The sequence below is a fragment of the Sitophilus oryzae genome, unplaced genomic scaffold, assembly GCF_002938485.1.
Source record: "Sitophilus oryzae breed Bouriz unplaced genomic scaffold, Soryzae_2.0 scaffold_682_pilon_pilon, whole genome shotgun sequence".
In the NCBI taxonomy this organism is placed as follows: domain Eukaryota; kingdom Metazoa; phylum Arthropoda; class Insecta; order Coleoptera; family Curculionidae; genus Sitophilus; species Sitophilus oryzae.
This window is the reverse complement of record NW_022147287.1, coordinates 3,225,512-3,252,762: the sequence shown is the minus strand read 5'-3', so window position 1 is coordinate 3,252,762 and position 27,251 is coordinate 3,225,512. Positions and strand designations below refer to the sequence as shown.

General features: G+C 31.1%; 1 protein-coding gene across 1 annotated transcript; it reads left to right on the top strand.

The window, feature by feature from the left end:
• The first annotated feature begins 1,256 nt into the window (after positions 1-1,256).
• LOC115887930 lies at positions 1,257-19,788 on the top strand. The gene is made up of 4 exons (XM_030907463.1): positions 1,257-1,518; positions 11,946-12,056; positions 17,542-17,711; positions 19,574-19,788. Exons 1-4 carry the CDS (start codon positions 1,437-1,439, stop codon positions 19,658-19,660), a joined length of 450 nt encoding a protein of 149 aa, XP_030763323.1. The 5' UTR covers positions 1,257-1,436; the 3' UTR covers positions 19,661-19,788.
• Positions 19,789-27,251: the final 7,463 nt, after the last annotated feature.

The window sequence follows — 27,251 nt, the reverse complement described above, 5'->3', positions numbered from 1 at the left end:
CTAATAATAGAAAATGCACAATAGGTAAAAAATAACTTCAAAGGACAAGGCGGAACGTTATAGTGGCACCATTGGAATGTATAGTCGCCACTTCCGCGATCGGTGTAGCATAACGCTCCAATTAAATGGCAATTTGGTGGCGCAGGGAACTTTCTTGGAAAAAATCACTTTATGGTTCCAAAGAATCGTTGACCATGTAGTTCCAAAAAAGTTATTGTTTTTATAAAGTCGCCTTTGGATAGCTACAATTGTCACTTTATCAATCCGAAGATTTTAAAGGTCCAAACGCGTAGGGTTGGCCTAATATGTTATTGTTCCCGGTACTTTGTGGAAGCATATGGAACTATAAAGTATTTTTCGGATTAAACGGCCATATTTTTTTCATGAATTTTTAGACGAACAGCCAAATGGCTCAAACATTATGCGTTTTTAAGCTAAATATACCTAGATTACAGCTTTTTTCCTTAGTTATTTTGTTATTATTTCTGACGGTGGAGTAATATTATAAAGTTTGACCCCGGTTTCAAGCAAATTATTATTATTTTTTAATTACACACATGAGTTTCTATTGCAAATAATATATTAATTTGAAATATTTTGAGAGGCGCTCGAAAATTTTGTTATATAAACCCACTATTTTGTTCAGTAAAGTTGATTGAGTTCTGGAATTTACCTAAAAAAGGCGTTAAAATCGCACGGTAAATAACAAATAACGAAAAAATAATAATGGCTTCCATAATTATTTTCCATCATGACATTTATTTTTATGAAATGTGAAATTGCATGAAGAGGTCGCTGCGAATAAAGTTCAACAGTTTAACGAAAGTTCCACATGTCGGTGTGGATAACACTTGGCTGCCACGACCCCGCGACTAGGCAGCTTCGTAATGGATAAGTCGTATTCATCAGTAGGCTACTTTATAGTAACACATCATAGTAACTCTTTTAGTGGCAAAAACTACCCAAGACACTACCCGGCTACTCAAAATCTTTCCCCAGTTTGGTCGCAGTTACTTGGCAGCTACGAATATACGACGTAGCCGCCGATGGTCACCGCCCACTTTGTAGTGGCTTTGATAGTAGCAGTCTGCCACTATAAATGCTAGTTGGGAAGGGACTCGTAACGATAGGTCAAGGTCCAAGGAATATTGGGACATCCTGTATATACTCGGAATTTTGGCGCACATTTATTAAAGATATCGTTACATTTTTTTCAGCGAGCATTTTATAATATAATATGTAATTTACATTTAAGCGTACATGATTTGAATCCTTCAAGTTTGTTTACTAATACTTGTTCGCATACCTACTTCGATTTTCTTTTCGAATATCAGCATGTATTTGTAATCAGCCCAAGATATAAAAATACCACTTAAAAGCGTTCAATAATTCACGCATTTTATAATAATGAAAATAATAATATTAGTGTAATTGATATGATGCAGCTGGGAGGTGTTGTTTTTGTTGTTTTGGGACTGCTGTCCCCCGCTTTTTCCGACGTCGACTTTATAGACTGCGGTAAGTAGAGTTTAATCAACTTTACAGAAATACGTCATTTTTTTAGACGCGGTACTTCAAAAGCTCTTCAACTATTTTGTTTTCTAATTGACATTATAGTTTAACTACAAAAATACAATTATTTTCAAGGTTCATTCAAATATCGACACATTTGTTAATATCATTTTTTTATTTTTTGATTACGCACTAATTGCTTCATTATAGCTATATTCTTGGTCTTGGTTTTGGTCTTGCAGTATAATAAGTAGTCTTGGTCTTGGTCTAGCTGCAGTACTCTTGCAAGTCATGCCCTTTTTAATAGATTTTTATTAGAGAAAGCATTCAAGAGTCCATTTCACTAGACCGAAAAAGTACCAAAATAAGCGTTCGGCATTTAACGTTTTATGTAAAACCGGCTAGGTATTTTTACACAAATGAAGAAGGAAATTAAAGATAAAGCATTATACTAGATCCCTATTGTAGCACATTTTAGATAACTTCTTTATTTTTAAGATTTTGATGGACAAACATCAACAAAATATACCTTATGTTTGGATTAAATTTTCTCGAAAATAAAGACATAATTTAAAATTCCGTTACAATAGGGAAATAGATTGAAGTTTTGTGATTACAGTGATATATAATTTATATGGTTTTGTAATAAGTTGCTCGCTCTTTTATGGCAAATGCTGAAGCTCTGCAAGCCTTGGTAAAGCCTTAATCCAAATTACTTTCTACGATTGTTAATAAAAAAAAAGACAGAGATGCGCACGAAACTCAACAGCGTTGTCATATTTATGCAGCATTTTTAAGTATGTATGATTCTAAACAGAATGGAGTGTTGTATCTCCCTTTTTTGTTAGATGACTAAGCTTTAGGCAGATTTCTGAAATATAATATATATTTCCTTCGGCCGCACACCCCCTTTACCCCTGAAAGCGACTAATAGACTCTTAATACATCGAAAATATTTAAATAAATAGTATTTTTGAAGCAAATGAAACTTTAAAGCAGGAAACAATATTTATCTGATTAAGATTTTGATTTTTCAATATTATTTGTATTGAATCAGCACTGCAATCACACTATTTGCAATAAATTAAAACACTTTTTGTATTATACTAGCTAACCCGGCATACCTTGTTTTGCCATATAAATATTGTTCCAGATAAAAAGTTCCAGATTTTGCCATATAAATACTGTTCCATTGTTCCATTGTTCCAGAAATTGTTGCCATAACTGAACATTGGTTAAATATGGATGAGCTTGTATTTGTCAAAAAATACACTACATTAACTAGATTCAATAGAAGTAACTCATCTCATGGAGGTACTATGATAATGTCTACTAACAACGACTTTTCGGCAGTAACTAAGTTCGATACTCTAATATCCGAAAAAATTTTTGAATTTTCCGTCGTTTATCATAATGCTTTTGACCTCTATATTATTTGAATTTACAGAACACCTGACGCTGACGTACATATTTTCAGTCAAAAATTGCTAAGCTTGCTTGAATCCCTACCTATAAAAAGTAAATTAATTTTGTGTGGCGACCTGAAAATTGACTTTTCCAGTGTGTGTGCAGCTAAGGAGTCTCTCCAGTCCATTTTTCATTCTTTTGGTATACTCATGCATGTTGACTCACCAACTAGAATAACTAAACCTGGCTCTAGTACTATAGACTATGTCGTGTCGTCTTTTGACCCGGAATTCGTTGACTGTAGAGTCCTTCACTCAGGTTTCTCTGATCATGAGGCAGTATTGACAGAGTTTTTGCTAAAATCCAAATGCAAAAATACCTCGCGCAAATTGGGCCGTATTTTTTCGGATGAAAATTTTCTAAATTTTCACCACCTATGTCTAACAACTGAGTGGGTTGTCCTCTCGGCTGACGTCGATTCCGAATTTTCTAGATTTATGGATACCTTGTCTAATCTGGCGTACAAGGCGTTTCCTCTTAGGCCTATCAAAAGTAAACAAGGTATACCCTGGTCTACTACAGGCTTGCGTATATCTGCAAAGAACATGCGCTCATTATCTCCTTAAGAAATTCACGGACAGCGTCTTCTTTCCTAATTACGTGAAACTTTATAGAAAGGTTTATCGTAAGACTATGAAAGCTGCCAAGGACATTTATTATAATGCGAGGCTAGCCAAAGCCGGTAATGTCGCTAAGGAGACTTGGGCTATTGTAAATGACTTAAGGAATAACACTTCTTCGTCTGGCACAGTCTTTAATTCCACCTGAAGATTTAAACACTTACTTTGTTAATGCGGCTAAAAATTTAGTGAACACCATAACTCCTTTAGTATTAAAAACAAATCCTCATCTGGGACTGATGGGCTTACTCTCAAAATGTTCTCTGAACTTCCTGAATGCACATTAAACCATCTTACTACTTTAATTAACGAGTCATTCCAAAATGAAGTTTTTCCAAACTGCCTTAAGACAGCAATAATTATTCTTCTGTATAAAGGAGGTGATAAAGATGAAGCTTCGAACTATCGGCCAATTGCACTCCTGCCCACATTATCTAAGATCATTGAAAGATTGGTTAAAAAAAGATTTCTATCTTTTCTCCTTAAATATAAAATACTTACTACCCATCAATTTGTATTTCTAAGTAACAGTTGCACAAATGATGCTATGTTCGACCTTTTTAATAATGTATACTCTAGCCTGAATAACCATCACTCTACAGCTACAATTTTCTGTGATTTCTCTAAGGCTTTCGATTGTGTAAATCATAATATCTTAATTAATAAATTGCAATACTACGGTTTCGGGGGAGTGCCGCTCGAATGGCTTAAGTCATATCTTGGCAACAGAAGGCAGCTTGTGAGGATTGATACGTCTATGTCTTCTTGTAAGCCTATAGAATGTGGTGTCCCTCAGGGTTCAGTACTTGACCCTATTTTGTTTCTGGTGTTTATCAACCACATTGCAAATCTGGACATTAGCGGTAAAATCTGCCTCTTTGCGGACGATACTAGTTTCACTTGGAGCGGCCCAGATGTTGCGGCGCTATATGATACTATATCCAATGACTTACGCACCATTAAGTCTTGGTGCGATTCTAATCTCCTATGCCTCAACCTATCAAAAACTAAAGTTTTGTCATATAAAAGTACTATACAATCTTTTGTACTTAATAACACTACTATTGACGTCGTGGATTCTGTGAAATTCTTAGGACTTCTTGTAGACAACTCGTTAAAATGGGACTTTCACACTGAAGCTCTATCAAAGAAACTAAGCGCTGCCTGTTTTGCGCTAAGATTAGTTTCTAAGGAACTTAACCTCTCAACCTCTAGAATAGCTTATTATGCCCTTTTTGAGTCACATCTTCGTTATGCCCTTCCATTCTGGGGTACTTGCTGCGCAACAAAATTTGATCGTGTTTTCAGGCTTCAAAAGAGAGCAGTTCGATATTTATTGGGACTGAACAGTAGAACTCACTGCCAGAATTTCTTTAAAAATTTGAAAATACTGACTCTTCCTTCTTTATTCATTTTTGAATCCGTTTGCTTAATCCGCAAGCACATATCTGCTATTCCCGAAAGGCCATCTCATAACTATCCACTTAGGAATGCAGAGCACGATCTTTATCTGCCAACCCCGATCTCAGAACTAGTTAAAGGTTCAATACTGTACAATGCCAAAAAAATGTAGAATCATCTGCCTTTGAATATCAAGTCGCTTTCATTCTTTCCCGCATTTCGCAAAGCTCTAAAATCATACCTACTGGAGAGAGCCCTATATGCGGTAAACGACTTTTTTGTTGATGTTTAAGTATGAACAATTTTGAATTTTAAAATTTTGATCTCACACACTGGTCAAAGGTCAAGTATTTAATATTTTATAACTTTAAAATTATATCTATTTACTGCGTAGGTACTGTTCTAAAATTGTCCATGTAAATTCTTTTAAAGACTTAAATTTTTTTGAATTGTATTATTTGTATTGTGTATTTTTTGTTGTTTGTATTTTTTTGTGATTTGTTGTTTGTGAGTGCTTTGTCGATGAAGCTGTTTTGGCTTTTTGCACAATAAAGCGTTGTTTGTTTGTTGTTTGTTTATTTATGGGACAACAGTCATTTTTATTCACGGCGCTGAAGATTATTGAATTACTAATATCGCTATTAAAAAATAGGGGTTGATGGTAGAAAGGAGAAAATTTAGGGTTGTATGTAATTTTTTAATGCCACATCACAAAAAAGTAAAAATAAAAAATTTTGTCCAAAAAATAAAAAAAATTGTGGTGGGCCACCTTCATCACTTAGGGTGGCTGCAAAGACCTCCCGTAATCCTGCTGTTAAAATATGACAGCTGGTTTTTATAACCTAACCGAACCAATTGTTTTGTTTTAATAGCAGGATTACGGGAGGTCATTGCAGCCATCCTTAGGGGTATAAAAGATAGATAACAACCTACTCTCAGAACTACTGAATATACATATAAAATTTTTATCAAAATTGGTTAAGCCGTTTTGGAGGAGTATGGTAACTAAAACTGACACAAGAATTTTATACAGGGTGTCAAAAAATAGTGCCTCTTCTCGTCATAATCTAACTTTGGTGGGCGATTCTATAGATAAAAATAAAACAAAAAGTTCCTTTGAACATATCTCCTAAAATGCTTCCCGAAGAAGTTACAGCACTCGAAAAGTTAAACAAAAATAATATATTTTGTTTATTTTTAAGAACATCGTTTTTCTTGAAATTATTTTAATGCCAAAGCGAATGGCGATAGTGTAAAATTCCGTAACAGCCCTGAAAGTACCCTTTCAGGGTTGTCACCGATTTTCCTTTTGAAGCTTTTTCAAATGAAAGTGCTCCAAAGGTATAGATATTATTTTTAAATTAATGTGCGATAAATGTTAATTTTAGACGTTTTAATAAAGCTCTTGTAAATTATATTATGTATCTGGGTCAATTTTTAAATAAATATTTTAATTAACTTTACACAAAATATTTCAATGCTTTTAAATTTGTTTAAGTTAAATAATAATCAGAAAAATCGGTCTCATTTCTCTATATTTACATTGCCTTTATTTATTTCAAATTCACATGCCTTATAATATTTACTCTCACAGATGCTTGAGATATTTCTTACAATTAGTTTTTTTAAAGTACTACACAATTTAATATACACATTAAACAAAATAAATTCTCCAAAATTTTATGATAGTAATATTTAAATCATTACATCATTCATAATATTTTTGAAGTAGTAAGTACTCGAATATTTAGCAATGTTTTAGCAGTAATTGAATATGCTTACATATTTGTATAATATGTTTTATTAATTTTTGTATGAAAAAAATATAATTTTTTATCGATAATAATGATTACAATCTATTTTAACATATATTCTATTAACAATTATTATTCTCTGTTCTGGCTGTATAAACTAATATTATTAGTAATACAACTCAGTAATGAGTGGCATGACTAAGCAAATATTATGAAATTTAAGTAGATTTTTTTTTAGTTTAGAAGAGCTATCTTATAATGTTGATTAGAAAAAAAAACGATTTTTAGCGTTCAAACAATGTATACCTAGACATTTTAACACTAAGACCCGTTCACACTGAGCGAATAACTTTCTCGAATCGACACTGGAGTCGACAAAACTCGCTCAGTGTGAACGTACCCTTATTGCTTGAGCCATATAGCATTGCCATAAACGATCAGAAGAAATTATTACAAAAGAAGAACCATACATTTTTTTACCAACTATACGCTTCACGTTTGCTCAAAAGGCGGCAAGTGATTTTTTTTCAATTTTGAGATTTTTGGATTTTTAGACTAATGTGACCCTACTCTATCTAAATATCCAAAAATATTTTTGAAAATTTTTTTTTCTACGATTTTTGAAATTTGAAAAAAGCGGAAAGTGACATAACGTCACCATTTGGGAAGTAAAAAGGCGGCAAGTGTAAATATTTAAGTTAAAAAGCGGCATCTTTGTCGTCAAATGTCGTCATCATATATCATTTATCCAAAAAAAATCCTTATGGGTTTTTCGCCACTGCACTGCAAGAAAAATCTACAAAATAAAATAGTTATTTTTTGTAAACACTTCTGGCGTTAAACCTAAACGGACGCTGCTTGTCAGAAGTTGTGTTTACAGTTATACAAAATTTGCCTAACAAAGAAAAAAATGCTTAAAGTTTCGGAAAGTTTTCTCTTTCCGTCATCGGAAGCAAGAAAAAAATATATAAAGAATCAAGAAAAAAACTATTTAAAATATTTAAATTGAACTATTCGAGAACACTTTACTTTTTAAAACAGATACGTCTACAAGAAATCGTTGACGTTCTGTTAAAATGACATTATATTAAGTTAAACTTCAAAATTAACAATTACTATCTGATAATTACTTAATAAGCGAAAACCAAAAAGCCCAAGCTTTCTGTATGATTATTTTTAAATTTCACGTATGTTTGTTTTATTACTAACATCTACAGATGCATGAGCAATACATTTATTTTTATTAGATTGAATTAAAAAAGCCTCTTTTATTTTATATCTCGAAAACTGCGACTTTGACTGATTTTGATGTTATTACAAATTTTGTTGCAAATATTATTCCTAATCTTAATTTGAAAACCGCGTTTCGCTAGCTACTGTAATTTTAGAGTTACGATTTTTTTAAATGTTTAGCCCCCTCCCATACCCCCTCCCATACCCCCTCCCATACCCCCTTACCAACCCCCCACCACCACCAAAAACTAATAGCCAGATTCTCGGGTGCCACAGTATTTTTGTGCCAAATTTGGTTAAAATCGCTTCAGCGGTTTTTGAGTTATCGTGTTACAGACGGACAGACGGACGGACAGACAGACAGACACCACGAAAATATTTTGTATTTAGGTCATTTATGACCCAAATAACTCATTTTGAGTGAAATTAAAAAAACTTTTTTTTTGCCGATCTTAATAGCCTACCATACCTATTGGTATGGTCGGCTAAAAAAGAAGTTGTCTAAAATGTGCTACAATACGGATATAGTATAATCCTCTATCTTTAATTTCCTTCTTCATTTGTGTAAAAATACCTAGCCAGTTTTACATAAATCGTTAAATGCTAAACGCTTAATTAGTGCTAAAGAAGCCTTAAATGCATACTTTTAAAAGTATAGTAGCTATATCACGAAAAATAATATTTTAGGAGTATTTTATTAAATTGTTTTACCTGTTTATTGTAACTGTCTTCTATTGAAATAAAATGTCCTATACTAATAATCTTACAACTATATCCTTACTTTATAATATCCTTACAACTAGTGAAAAAAAAATTGTTCCTATTAATTGGTATAATATTGTTTGTTGAGTTTAACATATTATTGTAAGTGTGTTTTGTTTGTCTTAAATAGTATATCTGAAATTTATATTAAATAGTACATCTAAAATTATCAAAATTAGTATACCAGAACAAAGTATATTAAACTATAAATTACAACAAAATTTTAAGGCCTCCCTTTTTCGTGCCGTGAGTGTATATTAAAGTATTCTCAGCAAATTTCAATAATTTGAATTAATTTGTGTACTAAGTTAAATTATCAAATTCACCTACATAATTGTTGGTATTCAAATAATGTGTCTCGAATATTCAAAACGTTATCACAGTAAATTATATTAGAGTTATGTTTAAATAAAAATTCAGACTACAAAATAATTTTCAACGACAATTTTTATCAGTCATTTTAAAAACTTGTATTGCATTACGAACCACATTCTTGATCAATCACAGAAAATATTACATTCCAACGTATTTATTTTATTATAATATTTTATGTTCTTCTATTTACTATAACATATTTTGCGTGAAGTGAGGATTTAAAATATGAATTAAGGATAAAAATAAATAACGTATACAATATACGAATATGAAAGTACTTACAAATAATTACTTTAAAAAACAACATAGTAATCGACTATAACCAAAATTTGAATTCCGAATATTATGTTTTTTAAAGATGGAAACTGACGAGGAAATTGTTTTATAAAAAAAATACAAAATTTAAGAAAATATTTTTCATAATTCTTCGGTATATGATTCGCAACATCCCAATTAATATTCCGACAACAGTTTGATCATTGTTTGTTATTATATCATTACAGATGAATCGATATTCAACCATTTCCAATTATGGTGTAGCCTTACCAATTATGGTGTAGCCTCACACATTTAGATATTCTCTTTGTAGTTGGGCCCATTGTTGTCTGTTGTTGGCTATGCAGGCCCAAGTTATCTCTGCTAATTTCCTAATATATCATGGTCCCATCTCAGGTTTGGTCTTCCTAGAGGTCTCTTCATTCCTCTTGGGTAGCATGCTGTAATTTTTGTGGTCCATCTGTTGTCCGTTCTTCTTGCTATGTGTACTGTCCATTGCCATTTGAGAGATTTGACTCTGTGGATGACATCTATTACCTGGGTCTTTTGTCGTATCCACTCTATTCTTTTACGGTTATTCCCAGCATATTTCGTTCCATTGAGCGTTGTGCGACCTGCAGTTTCCTTATGATGTCTGTTTTAAATGTCCAGGTTTCGCATGCATGGGTCATGAGTAGTAGTACACATTGGTCGAATGTTTTCTTCTTTAGATAGAGTGGCATTCTAGATTTAAAGATGATTGAGTTTCTTCCACCAGTACTCCATGCTAAGTTAATTATTCTTCTTTTGATTTCTGATAGTAGTGACCGCGAGGTGTGTATTAGTTGTCTCAAATATATGTATTCTTCTATTATTCTCCATATTTGGTGGTATAAAAAGAGTTATTTATACAGTGATGCTCAAGTATATTTTATTTTTATAGATTGCAAAACACGTAATATATATTTCAAAGAGTGAGAAGTATTGTGCAGTTCAGGCATCCAAGGTAAGTTTGGCTTCCTTTATTTATGTTGATTGAATATTAAATTGATGTTAACACCATTCATATATTATGCTATATAAAAAAAAAATATTTTATTTTTCTTTTTCGCTCTTACAATATATATATATATATATATATATATATATATATATATATATATATATATATATCGATAGTCATATCCAAGCCAACTAGACGCCGTTTATTTTTTGATCACATGTAGTATATTTGTGATAATTGATGTCCAGTACAAATCACTGACATATTAGACATTATAAAATAGAAATTCAACGAAAAATAGTGGAAAAATAGAATATTTAGATCTTAAAGGATAAATGATAACTGTCATATCGATTCTCTCCATCATTTCAGATTATGCGATCAAGCAGTCATACCATAAGACGAAGAAGTAAAGGTTTGCGTTTTTTTTGCCACCAAAATAATACACAATTATATTAGAATATCTCTTTTATCTAATATAGGTATCTTGATTATTAATTGATTTAGTTTTTGCAGTGTTATTCCCAGAATATTTCTGGAAATATTTCCACTACATTATCTTAGGAAAAACGACATACATTTGTATGATTTGATATTAATTTATTTTATATATTTAAAAAATTGCAGTAAAAATTATATACCAGGTATAAATAATAAGGTAGTAAGGTATAAATATAATATAAAAATCTAACAATATGTATCATAATTTCAACTAACATGATGAATGATGTTATTTTCAAGTACATGTATGCAATTTAAGTTTGATTTATGCAGTTTAATTTGTATAAATCTCATTGATCATCTATGAAAAAAAATGAGGTAGTATCAGCTAAAACTGGTTTCTGATTAAATTTTTGGATAGCTTGTTGAAAGATCGTCAAAATGTATGTATACTTGAATTATAAAGAAAAATTGGAATATTAAAACAAGAGCGACGTATCGATAAAAATGATCCAGACAGTTTTGATTACCTAGGTAAATTAAGGATGATAATAATTATTGATTATTTATATTTGTACTTGGTCTGTTTAATTGAATATATTACTGAAATGCTGAACAATACAAAAATGGAATATCATTGTTTAAGTTGCTTGTTTTTTTATGTCGTCGGAGTTTACAATTTTGTAATAATATATCATTACAAAATTGTTATTGTGTCTGGGATATAAAATTATAGGGTTATATTTACTTATTTTTTGCTCTGCCAATAGTAAATTTTACAGACATTTTTTTATTTCTATTTTTTTATGATGCATTAAACAATACATATATCCCTAAATTTTCACTCCTCGACCATCAACCCCTATTTTTTAATAGAGAGATTAGTAATTTAATAATTTTCAATCCCGTGAATAAAAATTACTGTTGTCCTATAAAAAAATATTAATATGACAAAACAATGTTTGCCGAGTCAGCTGGTAATATATAACTATTTAACTACTTGTGTAACTACTTTAGAGGAAAGTTTTACCTTGCGTTTTATTAACGTATTATTTTTCACTAATCTACCATAACGTAAATATTTTATGTCCATTTAATAACTAATTTTAATATTTTTTTTAGGTTCGAATCAGATAGAAATAGAGTCGGTGGAAATACCTGGTTGTACCGTGACGCCTTGCAGATTTTATCGAAATAGAAACTATGACATCTATATAACTCCAAATTCTGTCAGTAAGTATAAGTTATGCATATAATCAGAATAAAGAAGTTAGCAACATATTTAACACAATTCAAAATTTGTGGTAAAAATCCTCTAATTATTTCTTATTTTTGAATAGATATTTATATCAAACCATGATATTATTATATACAAAAGTATCTTTTACAGTTTTCTCTTAAAATAATAAGAGAACATAATTAAATTAAAAATGTGCGTGGACTATACTTTTATTGACATCGGGTCAATCAATAATTTTTCCAATCAACTCGATATATTGATGATGTTGCCAGTATTACTCATGAAGCAATACTACTGTTATATTAATTAATTAAGGCCGCGTAAACAAACCTAACATAATACTGTTGTATATAATAATTCATTATAATAAAATTAAATAATAAAAATCTTGCAATTATATTCCTGCAGATTGAGTGAAAAGTTTTTTTCTTAAATATCTACTCTACATATTTTAAACGCGTGTTCAAATATTAATTTTGTGGAATATATACACATCGGAAAAATCTAGGGATATCATTTTATTAAAGTTAAAAATAAATGTTTTGAATAACAACCCCATATTTGTAGGCCGATTCTCTCTACTTCGATTGAAACGAAGTAGTCACACTAGTTATTTCTAAATTTGGATATTTGCAGAAGTGTTTGTCCATTTTTTGTCAAATGTATAAAAAGCACCTAGCATCAATTGTTCGAATTTAACCTCTACTGGCTATGTTTTTATGATAACTGGCCAGAATTCATTTATATAACTTTGTTTAGTATTAAACAACATTATGGAGCGTAGACATCTTAACAGAGACGAAATGCTAAGGGCCATGGGTATGCTCGAAGCTGGAATGCGCCAAATCGACGTAGCTATAGCATTAAATACAACGCAAAGTGTAGTATCGCGTTAAGTGCACGCTACCGTGAAAGTGGTGATGTTGCTGAAAGGCACACAGGGCGACATCGCATTACTATCCCTCAGCAAGATCATTTTTTACAATTAAATGCTCGACGCCGACCGACTCTTACAGCACCAGAGCTTAGTTTAATTCTCCAGGAAACACATAATGTAACCGTTAGTCCTGACACTGTTCGCAATAGATTAAGAGAAGTCAACTTAAGAAGCAGACGCCCCTGGAGAGCTCAACCCTTAACGAGAGGAAATCAAGAGGTATCATATTTGTAGGCTCAAGATCATGTTCAGTGGTCGAATGTACAATGGGCCAATGTTCTCTTCACGGATGAGTCAAGCTTTGGAATTCATCTGGATTCGAGAGGGCTTAGGGTATGGAGAGAACCAGGAAATCTTATTCGGTTGGATCATGTTCAGGAAGTGCACCCTTATCAAGATGGAACAGTTATGGTCTGGGGACGAGTCCAGTTAGTTTTTCTTGAAAGGTTTCTAACAGGAATTACATATCGCGATTTAATTCTTGAGCTTGGTGTTACCATATGCCAATGATTTTGGGAGAAACTTCATTCTCATGCATGACAATGCACGGCCTCATACAGCCAGAATGGTGTGAGTTTATCAATGCTCATCAATTAAACATCTTACCCTGGCCGGCACAATCTCCTGACCTCAACCCCATCGAGCACGTATGGGACGCGGTCCAAAGAAGAATTTTGAGAATGGGCATGCCTCGTAAAACTCGTAGGGATCTGGTTCGGGCCGTGAATGCAGCGTGGCAGGCTGTACCTCAAGAAGAGATCGACAACCTGATCAGGAGCATGCGGAGAGACGATGTAGGGCTGTAATGAACAGTAGAGGAGGCCATACCCTTTATTAAGTAAAAATGGTTTTATATGTGTATTTTTGAGTTCAATAAAAATCAAGGCAAATTTAAAAAATTCGGCAAATTTCGCATTTTTATTTTCAATACGTCCTGTAAACAATTTTTTTATTTTAATTTTATTATATCAAAAATGCAAAAAATAAAATTACTGACGATGGCTGGATAAAATTGTAATATCCCTAGACTTTTCCGGTGTGTTTATATCAACATAAAACAAGATATAATTAACGAAATATCATCGTAACAACAGCTATTTTAGAAACGTTTAGGTTTACTTATTTCACTGTGATTTATAAAAAAATAGTTCTATGCCTCGGGTACAGATACCGCCATGTTTTGGAAATAGTTCAAAACGAATCAAAATTAAATGAGGCAACAGGAAACGCCAAAAAAATCCCCTCACGCCCTCCTCACGAGTAGTTTTCAGGCGCTTTTAAGAATCGAAAGTAGGTCGAGGCAAATCAAAGTGGGTCAAGACAACTGGAAATAAACTGAAATGCGACAAAGTTGAGAGATAAAATACGACTTTGACCTGCTTCGAAAAGTTCTCCACATAATGTAGAGGTTGTTTAGAGCTTTTTAATTGTAAAAAATTACTGACAAGCTGATTCCTTTTCCAGTGGTGTTCAAACCAATACTTTTTTTTAAGATATAAACCCGCCACCAAAATACCTATAGACATTAATATCATTAACTTGTATAACTATTATCATACTAATTTGTTTAAACTGCGTTGTATTAAATACATAAGTGTCTGATCTAAAATTACTTAATTAAAAATGTTAAATAAACAGATAGAAAATGTAAATTTTTATCAAACATCCACTGAAAAGGAAATAAAAAATTAAATATAGCTCTACGATGAGTCGCGGAAAGTATTTTAAAGTATGTATATCTACCAAAGATGACAGATAATAAATAGCATGATTTTTTAATTATAGTATATATTTAGGATTTGTAATTAAATTAACGAATGTCTGAGAATGTTTGTAGTTTAAAAATGGGATATTTTTCAAAATTATAACCGGATAGGCGCCAAATATTTTTACTTTCAGACCGGTTATCGTGATATCGGGATAATTTATTTAATTTGCACTTCTAAGTACATAATTTTTATGTCAAACAAATTATTTATCTAAAAGCGACATTAGTATTTAAATAATCATCTTCAATTATTAGGATGCAGAATTAATAAGGTTCATACCAAATAAACTTTTAATCACGTGATTAAGCTTGATCAAAATATTTTAGGAAACAAAAATAAATTAATTATAAATATATGAACAGTTGTTATTTACATCAACAAAAGTCACCTTCTTAACAGCACTTAAGGGACATAAAGGGCCATTACTACCGCTTTCAAAATATTCTAATAAAGTTGCGATGAGTTTTTTACGGCTATTAAGCTATTTTGTACACTTCGCACTAAAAGAGGTTCTAAAAAGAACAATGTTCGACTGCAAGGTTGCTTGCTACTTAGACAAGGAAAGAGAGGGGACGGGTAACACGCATATTCTCCCGTGATCGGAGAGTGAGGCCAAAATTCGAACGGCGGCCATACTTAGGTGACAAGATTTCGAGGTGACACCGAGCGAATTTTTATGTTTTTTGTGACAACTGTTTTGTTTTAAATTTATAAACTGTGTTGTTTAGTATGGTGAGATGTTCAGAGTATGGCTGCAAAGGCCGAAGAGAGAAAAAAGTGGCTGGAATTACATTTCACAGGTAAAAATCGATACACAACTTTTGTTCGGTGGTCATAAAATGTACATTTTTTTCATTATAGTAGTAAAAATATGTAAAATGCTTTTAATATGTCTTGTACCACATCCAAACCAAACTATTTTTAATAATTCCAAGTAGTATTTTCAATATCCTGTATTATAATTAATGTTTGAAACTATAAATATTGCTACTCGTACCGGATTTCACCAGTGGCGTAGGGAATTATAATCAGAGAAATACAATTTCTGCAATAAACATTTTTTTATATATTTTACATGTAAAAAAATGTATAAAGTATTGTTATCAAATATGTAAAATAATTGTAAACTATAAAAAAATGAAAAATTCTACTGATAAAAAATCTATATGTATAGTTATATAAAACTTAAATTTACCTGCCAAGATTTGTTGGGGGTGGACAAACTTGTGGTGGGCTACTTGTTACTAAATATATTTTTTTAAATATTCTTTCAAAAAATTTGCTAATTTAAGTGTATAATAATAGTTTCAGTGAGTAATTAATAAACATTTAAAAATAAATAAAATAACACAAAGCTTCTAGAATTGTTTTATTTTTGTGTGAATAAATTCGGATATTCTTAAAAATAGGATATTCTTATGATTGAAGATAAAAAATATTAAAAATTACATTATTCATTGAATCCGTACGCAAGTGTGAAGGGTAATGGCTAGATTCATTATTATACCGTATGGTCGAAAAAAAAAAGACGTCCAGTTGGCTTGTAAATGACGATCGACGACATTCCCCATATAATTTTACATATAAAATGACAGCGATCTTCATTTCATAGCCATCGCTGACGCCGTCTTTTTTCGACGTCGTTCTGTGTAGTTTTTATGTCATTATATTTAAAATTATATGGGGAATGTTATCGATCGTAATTTACAAGCCAACTGGACGTCGTTTTTTTTCGATTATACGGTATAATAATGAATCTAGCCAATTCTCTTCACACTTGCTTACGGATTCAATATTTAATGAATAATATAATTTTTAATAATCATTTGTGAAATTGTCATTTCCAAACAAACAAGACGCCGTTTTTTTCGATCATACAGTATATATGTATATACACGTTTAAAATATATGTTATTACATTATTTTTTATTTAATTATACATTATACACACGTTAATAAATAAATAATTGTCTTGATAATCAGAGTCCACTGTGACTGTTAAGTAAATTTTGCATTATCGACTTAGATATTCTAATATTATAAAGGTGAGACTATAAAATACAAAATTGTATATGAATTACTCAAAAATGAACGATATATTAGTTTACGTTTTAATAAATATTTTGTACCGTCTAGGTACAAGCTAATTTCTGATGCTACCCCATTGGAGATTTTCGAGTGGTGACAACTTGCCTCACTTTCAGCTGCCGTGTTACCTGTCCCCTCTCTTTCCTTGTCTAAGGTTTAAGTAAAAAATTTAAAGCATTAAATTTTAAAATATCACAACACAGTTGATTTAAACCAAAAACTCGTAATGCAAAACTAAAGTGTCAAAACGAAGGACAGTGTCAGGAAATAAGTAAATAAATGTTGCAACTTGACATTTTTACAGCAGGGCTACCACATGAATCCCCAGCCGGAAATTTAAATTCTAGTTAGTCAGCCCGGCGCCAAATATGGCCATCAATGGTTGGCAACAATGTATTTCAAATCACGCCACCAATTACGTATTATGAATATAGTATATTATCCAATGAGAACATTTTTGACAGTAATGGGTGTGTCTCTGTCATTTTAGTTCCAAAAAATAATATATAAAACCGTCCATACCTGACAATAGCAGATCTTTTTCAGTAAAAGGGACGAATTGGTATGGCCGCCACAACAACTTTTCTGTCCACGTCTATCTAAAATTTTTCCGAAGTTGTATAAACTATATCTAGAATTGGTATATACCTTTATTTTTTAACGTCGATTCGTTTTTTTTTGCAGATCCCACAGTTATGTCCATTGACTTGAAAGTGGAAGCCTGCATACGGGGTGCAAATTTTGCCGTGGATGCAACTTTTGTTCATCCCTGTATCACGGACTGTCCCTTGCAGACCAAACTTGATCGACCGGAAATTCCAATCAACGTCAGCATCAGTAGATTCTTTATACCGGTAAGGTATTTACTACTATTTATTTAATTATAAACAAAATAACCTATATGCAGCCTTCATTGTCGCCAATAAATGATTTAATACATTTACTTTTCTGATAATCATATTAAATTTGAGTAGGCATGGAAGCACTTGAGACTTACAACAGTTTTTCATTGATTTTGCTGTCTTTTTTACTGTTTTAGTTCTTTGTTTTAGTGTTTTTTTCTGCCTGATTTACTCTTTTTGATATCTGTTTTACTGGTTTTACTGTTTGTTTTAGTGTTTTTATGCTCTGATCTTTTATACCTACATAAATAATAAGCCAAATAGATATAACAAGTAGGAAAAACACTAAATGAAACAGTTAAAACAGCAAAACAGACATCAAAAAAACTAAGCAGGCAGTACAAACCGTATAACAGACAACAAAAACATTAAAAACACACAGAAAAATCAATAAAATACTGTTTTTTTTCTTTTGTGTTAAAGGTCATCATCAAACGAGATGCACCTGTACAGGGTGGTCCAAACTGTATTCCGGAAACTTTGGCAGTATATTCTGCAGATAAAAATAAGTAAAAACGTTCGTATAGATGTATGTCTTGAAATGCTTAATTTCCGTAGATACAGGGTGTAGAACTTTCATTTTTATTTCAATTTTTTCCAAATAATTTCTGAAGTTATGTCAATATTTGGATGAAAATTGGTGTTTGGGAGTTTTTTGGCATGAGAAATTTCATTTTGATGTCGATATCACTCATACTTGTAGAGGGCGCCACCTACATGTCTTTTGACTAGTTTGAAGAGTAATAACTTTTTGTCCGTACCTGCATAAAACCACTGAGTAAAAAAATATAGATTTACGACATTTTTTACATAATCTCGGTAAAAATCGCTACGAGTAAAATATCAATCTGTCATCATTGACATAAATTAAACATGTTGACTAAATAGTTATTGATTGAAATCAAAAAATGTTTTTGTACCAAAAATTTAACAGAACCTGTTTTCTCATCATATTTTCGAAGAAAAATGTATGATTAATTTAAAAAAATAAAGAAAAAGTCGAAGTCGTTGTTGAAAAAGAAGAAGTCGTTCGGCGAGAGCCTGTGGTCCTTTTCTACTGTAAAAAAAATCAACCCCAAACGTTGTTTTCATCCTGTTCATTATTTTTGTCTTCACACTTCCAGGTGCTTAATATCGTGCTTTTAATTTCAAACCTCTGGTTTATTCTGTAAACTTTTGACTTATTCTGTGGTCAATTTCTTTCAAATAACTATTTACTCAATATGTTCATTTTTTGTCAATAATGATATGTATTGTTTATTTCGATTCTAAATATCTTGAGAATGTAGCGATTTTTACCAAGAGACATTTTTTACGTAAAAATCACGGAAATAAATATTTTTTCACTCAGTAGTTTTATACAGCCTATACAGGTACGGACGAAAAGTTATTGCTCTTCAAAACAGTTAAAACGCATGTAAGTGGCGCCCTCTACAACTAGGAGTCATATTGACATCAAAATCAAATTTCACATGTCAAAAAACTTTTAGACACCAATTTTTATCCAAATATTGAAATTACTTCAGAAATTATTTGGGAAAAATCGAAATAAAAATGAAACTTCTACACCCTGTATCTCCCAAAACTAAGTATTTTAGGACATAAATTTATACGAACTTTTTTACTTATTTTATCTGCAGAATATGCTGCAGTTCGATATAATACAGTTCGAACCACCCTGTATATGGAATATATGGATATAATTCTAGATTCCTAATGAAATATTGCCTAATAATGTTAGTAATAATGCCAATATATTTTAGTTTTGAATTAATAATTATTGTTGATTATTCCATTTTTTTTCTCTTTTTTAGGGTTTGACTACATTTAGAATCAACGCCACCTTTATAGGAAACGACCAACCAAACTTTTGCGTGCTATTCTACGTGGACATTTACTAGTTATGGTTTCCACAACTATATACTTGCTTGTACTACTACGCCAAATATTTATATGATACTCTATTTATCAATATTAAAGGGACGCCTATGTATAGCTTATAATAAATGCATATATATTTATTTATTTATTTTTTATAATTGTTTTTTTATTTCGTTTGTTAAACATATAGCCATTATTTGAATTTAAATTAAAAATAAGGAAGATATCTTGTGTTTCTTATTCATATTCAGGTTTATCTCAGTTGAAGCTCCTATAAAATAACAGCTGAAACATTAATATGTGTTATAATAGTCCATGGGGTTTAAAACCTAATGACACATATTTCTTAGTTGTTCTTCAATAGATTATACAAATATACAATAATCATCAGTACGAAAAACGGGTACCTTAAAATTTTGATATATTTTAAAGTTTAATTTATTTTGTTCTAGTCGGCCGATTTTGATGATTTTTTAAGCAATTTGTAGCTAATTTATTTGACATTTTAGTATCTCTTTATAAATTAAAAATGGAAGTTCCCGTCTGTCAATTATAAGAGGAAAACACAATGTTGATAGTTTGTGAAAGTTTGAAACACCCTGTGGAGTACCTTAATGAAGCAAATCATTTTATCATATATCTAGGTGTATCTGTTACCGATAGTTTTTTTTATTCATCTCAATAGCACCGTTTTATTGGAGATTGGGGTTTTTGGCGGAGATACTAACTTTTATTTACAACCACATATGTAATACTGACATTAATGACTTTAAAAAAACTGAAAGTGTCAAATTATCTACCGGGTGGCCAACTAAGAATGGACGCCGGCTGTATCTCAGAAACTACTTATCGTATAACTTTGGGGAAAAAATTATAAGAAGTAAATCGACCAAAAGAAATCGCTGGAAATTATTTTTAAGTTCGAAAAATGTCCGCTAGGGGGCGTTTCTCTGATAGCCAATCAGAAAACAGTTTCTTTCTCAAAAATATGCAGGTGAACAGGTATTTTAAATATGACTATTGTAATCATTAAGAAATTTGCAATTTTTTTGATATAGCCATCTAGCGGACATTTTTTAAACGTAAAAATAATTTCCAGCGATTTCTTTTGGTCGATTTACTTATTATAATTTTTTTCCCAAAGTTATACGATAAGTAGTTTCTGAGATACAGCCGGCGTCCACATTCTTAGTTGGCCACCTGGCACATTTCTTCCCACTTTATCCAATTATCTACACTCTCTTTCATTTACACCACCCATTTCTCTCATCCATTTTCCTCACCCATTTCCCTCACTCGGTTTTTCTTATCTCTCGCCTCATTTAATTAAGCAAAATATTCTTGTAATATCTTTATTAAATACTTATCTATTGAAGATTTTAAGTACATTTATTTATTGAAATTAATGGTCAAATTTGACTTATTGTACGCGTTAATCAGTATTGTTAAGGGGCAGCCCTGATGATGTGTTTCACGCGTATAACTTATTTTTTAGGTTTCACTGCTGCAAAAACTTAACCCCTGACTTGTACCAGGTCTTCTAATGTCACCAAAGAAGGTAAAAAGAAGGTAAAGAGTAAGTAAGTTTGTAGTGTGTAGGTTTTCGCATTGGGAAGTTTCAAAAAGCTAGCAATTTTCTACGGAAATTTAAATATAGAATTGTATCCAAAAGGTTGATTTCGATATTAAACAAAAAATCTCTCATTTTCAATATTTTTTCCTAACTGTATAAATTCTTTCACAATTTCTATCCAACTTGTGTTAGTTATCATAAATGATCTGCTCTTATAAGTTTTTGTATCGGGAATTTCTATGCAAATTTTGTTTTTCTAAAATATCAATATGCGTAGTTTTCATCTTCAGTAGCTCATCACTTCGACATGCCCCAGACACAACTACTATAAGCGCAACCTAAAACAATGAAAGGAAATATTTAAAAACAGAAAAAGATAACATTTAAAAAAAGTCTTACTTTAATAGAAAGGAATTCTTGAGGTGCTTTCGTGAGAAAAACCTCCAAGTTTTGCCTGGTAAAAATGCTAGACTTCTTTGGCTTAAAACTTACATTCTGGCGTTTTAAAAAGCAACGAGTTTGTGATATTTTGATATGTCAGCCTTTCCCCTGAATTCTAGCATTGTCCGTATCATGCTGTACATAGTCCAAAGAGTAGATGGCTTGCTTTGTCGCTAAAATATTCCATCAAGACTGTCTCCGAAGCAATATTCTTAGCATTTCTTTCGGCACACCATTTTTCGTATACTTTCAATGCTATTTCATATCGCCCCCTACCTGGGACTAAACTGGCTTCTGCTCTCTTTGCAGCTTCTGTAAGTTCTGGTGGAGTACCAATATTAAAGTAGTCTTCATTATCAGGACTTTCCGACAACATTCCCAACAAGCAAAATTTATTGCTGGAACATTGCCAAAACTTCGCAAAGCAAGGTGTAACATTGCTTTTTTCATTGTAGGGAGGTTTATGCAAGGTGGCAGGTTAGCTTAATCTTCCGCCAAATAACATTGCAGTGCAAGGTTGAAAAAAATGTTGATGCAAGTTTATTGAAACCTTGTCACAACCTCGTGAGAAGAGTTCACAATATTACTGAAACGTTGCTAATGTAACGTTCAAGAAAGTACTAATTTGAGATTTATTAGCAATATTGTTAATTTGACGTCAATACAATATCCGTAAAATTATATTGTACCTATGTTTCAAAACTTATTGTCCATTAAACTTTCTATTTTGTTATAACTTATTAACTGACTTATTGCCAAAATAATATAGCTAAAAATAGATAATGTTCGCAACAGAAAACCATTTCATTCATCGGAGAGTATACATAGAAATGATTTTTTAATATTTACTTATCAATTAATGAAAAAGTTTTTTCTTGCGAACATTAGCAATTTTATGTTAACAATAATACATCAGTAATAGGTTATAATCAACAGAAACATTAATGGGTATTAAATTGTAGACTTTCAGATAGGTATAATATACTTTTGCTAATATTGTATTGACGAAAAACAAACAATATTGATAAAAATATGCATATCTCTATATCCATTGACTTAGAAAAATTAAAAATGCTCTGTATTAATATATCCATACCAAGAAAGTCGAATTTGTCAAACAAATTGAAAAAAACAAATAAAAATTAGAAATTTATCACTTACTTGTTTCAAAAATATCAAAAATACTGTCAAGTACTGAGAACTTACTGATCTTTTCGGCTGCTCATTAAATAAGGAATTACACAACTCCGACCTCTGAGTCGAATTTCTAAAAAAATCTTAAAGTTGAATGTCTGAAATAATACAAAATATATAGGTACAGTATAAACATTATTATATATTTCTTATTCAAATACAAAAGGAAAGTATAACATTAAATATATGTACAAGGAAAGGCAAACTTATATTTTAATTGATTTTTTGGATCTTTCATATTATGTCTTCGCATGTTGAATTGTCTTATTCATGGTTTCAAATTCCTCTTCGGTAAAGTTTTGAAATCTATATCCATTTATTTCTAAAGTAGTAAAAATAAAAACAATCAGTTGTAAATATATATATATATATATATATATATATATATATATATATATATATATATATATATATATATATATATATATATATATATATATATATATATATATATATATATATATATATATATATATATATATATATATATATATATATATATATATATATATATATATATATATATATATATATATATATATAAAACAATGAGTAACTTACCTCTTGTGACAGTAATCTTTGAGGCCCCTTTATGTCCTTATTTTAAAAATCTCAAATGATTAAAACATCATTAAAAGAATATTATAGAGAATAATTAATACTGAATATTATTTGTGATTTTATCATTAGACTGATATACTCGTATCCTGGTTTCATCTACTTCAATTTTCAGTTCGCTAAAAGCTAACCTAAAACAAAATTTAGCTTATAAACAAACTAAACAAAATTTGTTATACTTATTCATGGCTAAGCATTATTAAAACACACATGATAATAAAATTATACTTACATTTACATTCATTAAAATCTCATTCGAAAAGCATAAAACATGATACCAAAAATGTAAAAAAACAAGTGCGTTCAAAACAATAACTTCTAACTTATACCGTATGATAAAAAAAATGCGTCAGCGATGGCTATGAAAAGAAAATCGCTGTCATTTTATATGTTATATGTAAAATTATATGGGGAATGTCATCGATATTCATTTCCAAGCCAACGAGACGCAGTTTTTTTTGATCTTATGGTATATTTGTTATATTATATATTATATATATTACAAAGTCAAATGTTATAGCACTTAGCAAAACATAGACGCCCAAAATCTCATTCAAATCGGAATGACGATTCTTAAAATATCTGAAAAAAAGTGTTTATTTTTGTAAAGTTTCATACCCTCCAGTGGACAAACGAAGCACTTTTGTATAGAGGTAAATTCACAGTAAATTGTGTCCAACGAACTTATTTTGATTCGAATAATACGTAGTAGTTTTATGTCCAGGGAATTTTGGGACACCCTGTATATTAATTTGCTTTATTTTGCTATTTGAAAACTAAAATCACATACATACTACTTGTAAAAATGTCCTTCACAACACTTATGTATTTACTATACATATAGGACGTTTTGAAGTAACGTAATCTTTTTCGCCTTCACCATTTTGTCAAGGATACTAAAACATTGTGTCTATATTAATATTTAAATAATTATTGAATGAGAGCTATGATAAGTTTACTTTTTAACATTTAAGATGTTTCTTCATTCTGCATATATATTTGTCGAATATTCTTTAAATGATGTTAATAAAATCAATAAAATATTATTTTTTGAACTTTCCCATAGATACACACACCTCAAAAATCTAGGGATATCATTTTATTAAAGTTAAAAATAAATGTTTTGAATAAACAACCACATATTTGTAGGCCGATTCTTTCTACTTCGATTGCAACGAAGTAGTCACACTAGTTATTTCTAAATTTGGGATATTTGCAGAAGTGTTTGTGTATTTTTTGTCAAATGTATAAAAAGCACCTAGCATCAATTGTTCGAATTTAACCTGTATTGGCTATGATTTTATGATAACTGGCCAGAATTCATTCAAGTAACTCTGTTTAGTATTAAACGACATTATGGAGCGTAGACATCTTAACAGAGACGAAATGCTAAGGGCCATGGGTATGCTCGAAGCTGGAATGCGCCAAATCGACGTAGCTAGAGCATTAAATACAACGCAAAGTGTAATATCGCGATTAAGTGCACACTACCGTGAAAGTGGTGATGTTGAAAGGCACACAGGGCGACATCGCATTACTACCCCTCAGCAAGATCATTTTTTACAATTAAATGCTCGACGCCGACCGACTCTTACAGCACCATAGCTTAGTTTAATTCTCCAGGAAACACATAATGTAACCGTTAGTCCTGACACTGTTGGCAATAGATTAAGAGAGGTTAACTTAAGAAGCAGACGCCCCTGGAGAGCTCAACCCTTAACGAGAGAAATCGAGAGGTACGATATTTGTGGGCTCAAGATCATGTTCAGTGATCGAATGAACAATGGGCAAATGTTCTTTTCACGGATGAGTCACGCTTTGGAATTCATCCAGATTCGAGAAGGCTTAGGGTATGGAGAGAACCGGGAAATCTTATTCGGTTGGATCATGTTCAGGAAGTGCACCCTTATCAAGGTGGAACAGTTATGGTCTGGGGAGGAGTTCAGTTAGGCCGAAAAACCGATCTTGTTTTTCTTGAAAGGTTTCTAACAGGAATCACATATCGTGATTTAATTCTTGAGCCTGTCGTGTTACCATATGCCATTGATTTTGGGAGAAACTTCATTCTCATGCATGACAATGCACGGCCTCATACAGCCAGAGTGGTAAGTGAGTTTATCAATGCTCATCAATTAATCTTACCCTGGCCGGCACAATCTCCTGACCTCAACCCCATCGAGCACGTATGGGACGCGGTCCAAAGAAGAATTTTGAGAATGGGTATGCCTCGTGAAACTCGTAGGGATCTGGTTCGGGCCGTGAATGCAGCGTGGCAGGCTGTATCTCAAGAAGAGATCGACAACCTGATCAGGAGCATGGAGAGACGATGTAGGGCTGCAATGAACAGTAGAGGAGGCCATACCCTTTATTAAGTAAAAATGGTTTTATCTTTTTTTTTTTAATTCACAGTTTCGAATAAAAAAAAAATTGTGTATTTTTCTGAGTTCAATAAAAATCGAGGTAAATTTGAAAAATTCGGTAAATTTCGCATTTTTATTTCCAATACGTCCTCTAAACTATTTTTTATTTTAATTTTATTATATCAGAAATGCAAAAAATAAAATTACTGACGATGGCTGGATAATATTGTAATATCCCTAGACTTTTCCGGTGTGTGTATTTGAGTTTTTTGTACGAGAATTTGACCAGGTACGAAGTTATGAAAACAAAAACATTACACATTGTATACATTTATTTCTATAACTTATTTAACATTATCTTTGTTCTTATCAGCCTACTAAAAATATCACAATTTTTTAAATTCAACTAGAAATAATAACTTAATCGTTATAAACATTTTTTCTTCGATTTATATATATGTAAAATTTACAAAAGAAAAACAATTTTTATAAATAGTTTCCGTTTATGATATATTCACACAATTTTTTTCAAATTTAACTTGTTATCTAAGTTTGAAAATTACTGCACGTTAAGTAGATATATTTTAAAATTCTATTTTGTTATCTTCAGTTGTAGGTATAAAGAATTTTTATTCTTTGAAATATAAGTGTAGAAAGATGGTAATTGTTTTCAGTTTATTCATATCAATATAACAAGAAAAGACACTTATTGATAAAATTAATATTTTTGTTAATTGTTTATACTTATCCTGAAAACTTTTGACAATTAAAAATACCAGGAAATACAGAGAGCATAATTAAGATAATAAAATAAAATTATATTCAATATTTTTATGTTACCAGATTACAAGTTAAATATACTGAACAGTGTGGTATTTACTTTTGATATAACTTCAAAAATAAAACTATCCAATATAGAAACGAATGCAGTTATTTTATTGAAAATTATTTTCATACTTTGATAACTGCGAGCCAGTTACAAATAGTTTTTTGCATCAACTTTTTAATCAGTATTTACAACAATTTTATGGTATTGAAAGAAACAAATTTACACAAAGTATTAGAAGAATCAATCAGTTGAAACTGTGTGATTCCGAGGAAGGATTTAAAAATATTTGAAACGTAAGTATAAAATATACCGGGTACGTCTCAAAAGTGGCTCACCCCAAACTTTTTTATTTTTTCAGATAAAAAACGAAATTTGGTATGTTAGTATACGACATAAATTAGGATTGATTGACGTATTCAATTGTTTTCTGTCACTTTTTGTTTCACCGGAAATGACTACAACTTTTGATTTTTAAATGGCACCCTCGGTATTTTTTTTACTTTATTTGATAGAAAATAACACTCTCAATAGAATGACATATCATATGTCAACTTTTGACATTTTCGCAAAAGGCTTATTTGGAATTATAACTTGTG